The following is a 7,448-nucleotide window of genomic DNA, read 5'->3' on the forward strand; positions in this document are numbered from 1 at the left end:
AGCTAATTTTAGGTTTAAAAAAAAATTTACCAATTTGGGAACAGCCTAAACATTTCTACAGAATAAACCTCATCAGAAAGTATTTTTAAAATATGACTTACATGTTTCGGATGTCATGGAAACTGAGAGGAAGGTAGACAGGAAGATCAAATGTACATACCCCATCATATTTCTAAACCAAAAAGAAAAACATTGACATCTCAGAATATACTCTGACTGCATCAGTTATGCTATTGCCATGGTACTGATGTACATCTACTAACAGATAATGGTATCATGCAGTGATAAACTGCATCATGTGAGCTGCTCTGTACAGAGACTGTATGTGTGTAGCAGCGGCTTTGCAGCTTTGAGATGATGCTCTTCGTTCTATAATCAATGCAATAGTTGGTGTTCCATTGAAACTACTGTTATAACTTAGTTTAATGGGGGTGGGGGAATTACTCTGCCATGGTGGGCCTCAGACAGAAGCCTCTTCTTGCTTGGTTGCTTTTTTTTTAAGGAAGCTAAATGTACGTTGGCTTTCTCTTCATAGTCAAGTGTGGAAAAATTATACCTCAATTTAGAAAAGGATGGATCCTAGATTTGAAAATATATACCCTGTCCTTGAATTAAGCTTACATCCAATCAACTGCTTAGGTGCACAACACCTTTTTGGCTTTCTATGGAAGTGGAGGTATCTTCAGTGACAGTTTCTCTAGGTAAGTGTTTAGCAGTAAGAACAAACCAGGTGAGTGCCATCAGCAATGCTAACCTGAAGGGGAACTGAAGAAATGGACTGGAAATGTAAGTAAAAGAACATATATAATACTTGTGGAACAGCAGTAGGGCAGATCCTGTGCCTCACTGATGTTTTCATTTGTGTCTAATTGATATGCACCTGCTGTAATTCACACCTTGCTGTGTGGCTCAGGCCCTCTCCAGCAAACACCTTTATTAAAGAAACTGGCTGTTTGTCTGTGGACCTTAAGTTGACCTAATCTAGGAATATCTCAGGAGACAGCAGACATGCAATCCAGCTATACTACGCAGCTGTAAGCATTCTACTTACCATTAATAAACCCTCGCTTGAATGCCGTCCTTCACTGCAGATCACAGAGCACTGGGTTCTGCTATCATGTAAGAGGAGGAAGTGGTCCCATGGCTTCTATCCCTACAGATAGAAGATAAGTTTTCAAGAGAAACCAAGTTAGAAACAAATTATAATTTATCTTACAGGTAGTGAGCACAAGAGGAGTAGTGAAAAATAGGCAAGAAATGCACAGGCAGGGTAAGTACTGTCGTCAGACTTACTCCAAGGAATTTTTATTTCAGTGCCAAAGATTTCCAGACTAAACAAACATTGACAGACCTTATCAAGACCTACGTTCGTGCCAAGTCTGAAATTCAGAACAAACTAGATTTTGAGCTTTCAGAAATGTCATCGGAGTTGTATTGATATGGAAAGTTTCTTCTTTTAGAAGGTTTAATAACATCCAGAGGCTTATTCTTAAAATCTTAAAAATAATAACAAAACTTAGTGTTGGAAGAGAAAAGCATGAGAATTTCAGTGTACGTATTTTGCAGGGATACTCACAAATCACAGCAAAGATGAGGTTCAGACCGAAAAAGCAGCACCCCAGCATTAATGTCACGGTGAGGCCGGTGCCATGCCTTTTGCGGGACGCAAGCGGCCAGCCAGGAGCTCCTAGCAACAATGCACATGAGGAGCTGCTCGCGTTCCTTAGAGCTGGAGAAAAACACCTCATACAAGTGCATGCAGTCTATTGACTCCTTTAATTTTACGGAAATCCTAGGCCACATTAATAGATTTTTAGAAGGTACTTTTCAGCACGACAAACATCAAGAGTTTTGCCCTGGAAGGAATGAATGAGCTGGCCCAGAAGAGGCTTCAGGAATGACCTGGGACAGGGCAGGCCCTCAGGGAAGAAAGATACAGAGCAAAACAGCACGCAACAAAATTAACAGCATCAACACAGCAAAGCATTTGTCTTTGTTCATCCTTTAGAGCAGAAGTCTTGTTCCTAGAACTTATTTCTGACACTACCAGGGAGCAAACTAGATTGGCAGGTGGGAATGAGGAGCTGAGTTTCACATATCCTGAGTATAGAGGCCTGGATCCAATTCAGGAACTAAACAGATTTGTGTTTGCCAGCAACTCTGTTGACTTCATTCATCAGCTAAGGTCTACTTCGATCACAGTTGAAAAATGGTATGGGGACTCATGACTCCATCTTCTCCTAAGAAAGAAAAGGGAGGTGCAAATGCCCTGCACATATTAGGGAAACAGTTCACTATTCAGCTGATATGAGCAACATTTGATATATACATGGTGTCTCAGTCTCCTGAATGGCACATCAGGAGCAAGCGATGAAAGTTTCTCTGGCATACTGCAGTGAGCACCTCATTTCCACAATCCATGAGATACCTACCCATTCCATTTTTGCCTCTCCAGGTAAAACTGAAACACTACCATCTAGCTCTAATCTTTCTGAGAACTGATTTTCCTTGACTTGGTTTCACTGAGCCTTGTTATGATACAGATATGCTCTAAAACACCACTTCATTGTCTGTACTAATTTCCACTCTAGTTAACTGTCTTTCACTACCTGTTACTGTACCTAATCTTACGGGTTCAAATCAGCTTTGGTTAGCCTATGTCTCACTTGTTTTTTCTCACAGAAATGACTTTTTTCACTTGCAGCTCACAAGAGCCATTATTGATCATTTCCAATAATTCACCATCTCCAGATCCTTTGACTTTCCTACTTAGCACTGGTTTATTTGCTGGAAAGGGGACCTTTTCTTCCTAAAAGGTCCTTCTGTCCAGCCAGATGGACAGTTTTGCAAGCTGACTTTAAACTATTTGGTACCTACATACATTTGGAATGGCTCACTTGTCCCAGAGAGGGACTGACTGACACGTCTGGGACTGCAGCAGGGTACATACATAGTCAAACCTAGCAAGGGAAGGTGAAGCCCTCCAAAGGGTAGTATTTATGCAGCCTTCCAGAGCACTGTACCATCAGATGCTGAATGCCTACCGCCTGCAAAATACATGTATGTGTATATACATAAGTAAACATGATATGCAAAACACTAGCTGCCGCAGGACTAGTTCATACAACTGCGATTGGATACATATATATCAACTGAGTCTCCACAGTGAAGTCTTCAAACAAACCTTAAGAATCAGCTAAGTGAAGAACTCTAAGCTGAATAATAAATAAAATGTAATATCATTAGATTATTTGAGTAATTAAATAGACATAAAAAATATTCAGAATATTTATTCTCTGCTGGGAGCCTTTTCCCTCCAAGTGTTCGGTTCTGTTCCACAAATGTATTTGCCCCCAGTGAGGAATACCCACAGTTAACTAACTGTCCTACTACTTTTTACAGCTATTTTGTTTAAGCAAGCAGATACTTCAGCATGAAGACAAAAAGTGAAGTGATAGATTTTTAAGTAAAATCAGTTGCATAGACTAGATTTGAAGACTGTCTGAAATGAGGTTCTTTCTCATTTGATATTTTATTTGTATGTGTCTTTTTTGTATTTGGCCACAACTGATACCAGTATTGGAGATACTGGTGAGCCCCTTATTGCCAGTGCTATTGCATCCCTGGAAATGGAAGGCTGGTGATTAACCAAAAGTTGCAAGAAGCTGTGCTTTCTCTATTTTTGACATACAGCTTTGTCCAGGAATGGAGACAGACAACCACTTGCCCTCACCAACTCTTCTAGTAAGTGCCAGAATGATTCAGGAGTAAGAAATTTGTATTTGCCTATCATCGTACTTGCCAGTTCTTGTGTTTAGCCTTCTGTTTCTTGAAAAAGTATGTCTTCAAGAGACCTTACATATACTGGACTACCAGCCTGCACCAAAACAATGCAAAATAGTTGTGCTGAAAGGACAGATTCTCCCCGCCTAACTTTGATGATTGCTTTATTGATTTTCCCCCCATTTTTAAGTTGCCATGTATTGGCAGCAGTTTAACTAGAGTTCGGGGTTTGTGTGTGCTAATATGTGCAATATATGGGGCTCTAATTAAAGACGAATGTTCCCTGAAAATACAAAGGTCTCGGGCAATTAAAAGAACAACGTGATTCTGTCTGCATTTTCCAAAGTCAGCAGCAAACTGCCAAATTACCTCAATAAAAACTGAGGCAGAGGTTGCAGTTCTAGACAGCAAGTAGCAAGAGAAGGACTGGTTCACCAGTGCCTTACAGCTTGCGGCATTACCCTGAGCAAAGCAAAATGAAAGCATCCACACATCCATGACATTTAGGTCAAATAAAAAGGGTATTATGAGGCACAAGAGAAAGGCACTAAGGCACCTCGCATCCCACAATCAAAAGGAAGAAGTTCATGTAGCTTGAAGCACTGAGAGACAAAGGCCATAATTTCTGGAAGTAGTTATGAGTTTTCTTTCTGCTTTTGCACATCTATTTAGAACTTATGTTTTATTACATTTGTCTGAAGTAAAACCTGCATAACAGATTTTTGGATCCTCGGTATACCTCAGTGTACCATAAATTTAGATTGCTAATATTCAGGGGAAAAAAGATAAGGAGACATTTTCCATAAATCTCTTTCTTCCTATAGCTCACAATAACTCTATCTTATGAGCTTAATCCTAAGCTCTGTGAAGGAAAACTTCAGTATGATGCTGAAAAAGCACTAGATCCAAATACAGAGATTTGGGATAACTACCTGAGTATGTCAAAACTTAGCCCCTAATAATCCAATATCAAAGGAAGATGAAAGAACTGGGAACCCCCTGCTTGTGTTGCAGAAGCAGTTGTCTATAGGGCTTAACTCCTTGCTTCTGCAAAGGCAACTATGTTAGTAACATATTTGTGATTTTTTTTTCCAAAATTGTGTTTGGCAACAAACTGTTTATAGTACTGTTTGTATAAGTGAACAAACATTATAGAAGTACCATACCTTGCATACTAACAAAACTTGGAAATTTTATTGCAATTTCTACTTTAAAAAGCTTAACAGACTTTACAACATAAACATACCACGAAATAGCAGTTGTGTGAGATTTGTTTCCTAAGACATAGAACTCATTCATTCACCTTTTGAAAGTTATTTTCATTCTTTTATCAAACCAGAAAAACCATTCTGACTGAAAATGGGCTATTAAAACAGCAACAGTAACACTGAACTTATTCCAGAACTAGTACTCACAATAGTTAACACCTACACTGGTTACAGCTCTAAGTGTAAAATTTAGGAATGTCAGTATTAAAGTATGGAAATGCTAGAATTGATATACACATTATTCTTACAAAACATTTTGAAGCAAGAAAGTACATAAGTATACTAAACTCTGAAAAATCCATTGCACCGTGAATATTTTCTGTGTCTGTGAATAATTAGTAAAAATATCTGCCAGAAAACTGAGGGCAATTTCATTTCTAAATATACTTCATTATAAGGTAAATCTTTATGTTGGTCCCAAAATTATTTGTCTATAACATAAGTGTATCCACTATTTTAATCTAATAATCTTTCTTGAGATAAAGAAGCACATAAGTGAACTGAAATAAACTTTCTTATAAAATACTTCAGTTATTTTTGGTTAATTGATAATATAAAAATTTGACCTACCATCTGGAAAATTCAGAAAGCAGAGAAGTGGCTTGCTCTCTGTGGCTGGGTCCTTTGCACTGATTTCTCTGCTGTAGTTTGTACCAGGTATTACTGGGAACTCTTTTTAACCGTCTTGTGCAATTCATATCTGTAGAAGCAAGATATACAGCTTCATTTTGAGGCACCTCCCACTGAACAGAGCAGAACATGCAAATTACTGTAGTAACCTTAAGTACCTATCAGAGATGACATCTCAACAGTTCCAATTAATCAGATACCTTTTACCAATAGCATAGGTATTCCATTAATGAAAAATTATTCCATTTTAGCATGATTATACTGCAATAAATCTGCTGGCTGGTTATTGGCTTTCTCACACGCCTGGGGAGAACAGAGAAGGGACACTCAGCCGGCAGAGGGTGCTTTGAAACAAATTTTGTTTGAAAACAAGTGACAGCTTTGCCTGGTCTAGTCAGGCAGCAGCTCCCGGAGAACAGCTCTAACAGTCACTGGAACACCAGGCACAGTTTTTAGTGAAGGAAACTGCTTCACTGAAGCTAAGCTGATAAAAAAGGCTGCTACATCAGCAGCTAAATTAAGTCTCTGAGGGAAAGGTGGCTGAAGGGGCAGAGCAGTTCCACAGGAAATCCACAAGCAACTCCGGGAGAGCAAGAGGGAGTGGGAGAAGTCACCGCAGCAGCGGAGATGACCCAGTGTACAGTGACCCACAAGAGCAGGTGGCCATATGGGCCACCAAATGTCTGAAAGACATTTTTAGGGACAACTGTTCAAGACTGCTGAGCAGCCTTCCAGGCATCACCACTAAAACTGGACCCATCAGACCAAAGGTCCCAAAGTGTCCCCTTCTTGGGCAGCAGGCAGTCTAAAAGGATAATTTCAGTACCAAATCAGTCAAATTCCAGGGGACAAATCAGCTTTGTACATCTTAGCAGAATAACCCCTAAAGAGATTTTGAGAATCAACTGTTCATTCTTTCTTTCACCAAACAAAAAGATTTTATGCTGTGGTCATTCAAACCCTTTTTGTTCCCTGACAGAGTTATGAATGCCATTTATCACTTCCAGTGTACCTGGGACTCTGCTGTCGGCATGTAGCAACTCCACATCGATACACAAAGACGTAGCAATTATATGCCAGTATGCAAAAATGTTACTGATGTCACAACCATGCTCTCCCCAGTTCTTGGTATAGCATTTCCTTTGAAGTGGTCTAAGGGTTGCACTTCCCATACGACAGAGAAAAGAAAAAAGAGCTAAAAAAAAAACCCTGCAACAATGAAATCTCACAATACTTTTGTCAACTGTTGAGGATCAGCTCAGATCACTACCTTGAAAAGCTCACAGACCCCTCCCTCCTCAGGTTCATGCAGTTTCATCAGAATCAAGGCCTTCCTCATTTCCTGACACTAGAGACTCAGGCAAAAAGTCTGGAGTAATCATCTGCATTCAATGGAAGATTAAGCGTCCTCTCACCACAAAACGTCAGGTTACTCTAGGGAAAGGTTAACTATATTCAGGTCAAGCTAACTTCCATTGCCTGGATACAGAGTAAGTTCTTCCATCATAAAGTCCACTGGAACTTAGATCAGAGATGCTCACTGTGTTGCTCCATACCTCAGAAGAGCCCTTCATCCCGTAGTCCATTCCCCATGCCCAGCTTGTTCCCAGATCATGATGCAGACGGGAAACTGAGCTCCTGGCTAAAGGGGATAGTTGCTAGCTGAGCAAAAGCCATTCCGCAGCTTTCATGAGAAACTACAATCAATGTCGTATGCTTCGTAACTTTTGGCCCAGATTCTAAAAAAAATCCTATTTACAGAATCAC

General features: G+C 39.8%; 1 protein-coding gene across 1 annotated transcript in view; it reads right to left on the reverse strand.

Annotated features, from left to right (window-relative positions):
- The window catches only part of IL1RL1 (interleukin 1 receptor like 1), a 29,411-nt gene extending 23,752 nt beyond the window's left edge, over window positions 1–5,659 (reverse strand). Inside the window, exons 1-3 of the mRNA XM_059818135.1 lie at window positions 5,622–5,659; window positions 1,052–1,153; window positions 102–172 (exon numbers count right to left, since the gene is read on the reverse strand). Coding sequence (XP_059674118.1) covers window positions 102–168 — 67 coding nt within the window. The 5' untranslated portion in view covers window positions 169–172; window positions 1,052–1,153; window positions 5,622–5,659. The remainder of the gene's footprint in view (window positions 1–101; window positions 173–1,051; window positions 1,154–5,621) is intronic.
- Between the last annotated feature and the right edge of the window lie 1,789 nt (window positions 5,660–7,448).

This window comes from Gavia stellata, chromosome 1 (assembly GCF_030936135.1).
Source record: "Gavia stellata isolate bGavSte3 chromosome 1, bGavSte3.hap2, whole genome shotgun sequence".
NCBI classification, from domain to species: Eukaryota; Metazoa; Chordata; class Aves; order Gaviiformes; family Gaviidae; genus Gavia; species Gavia stellata.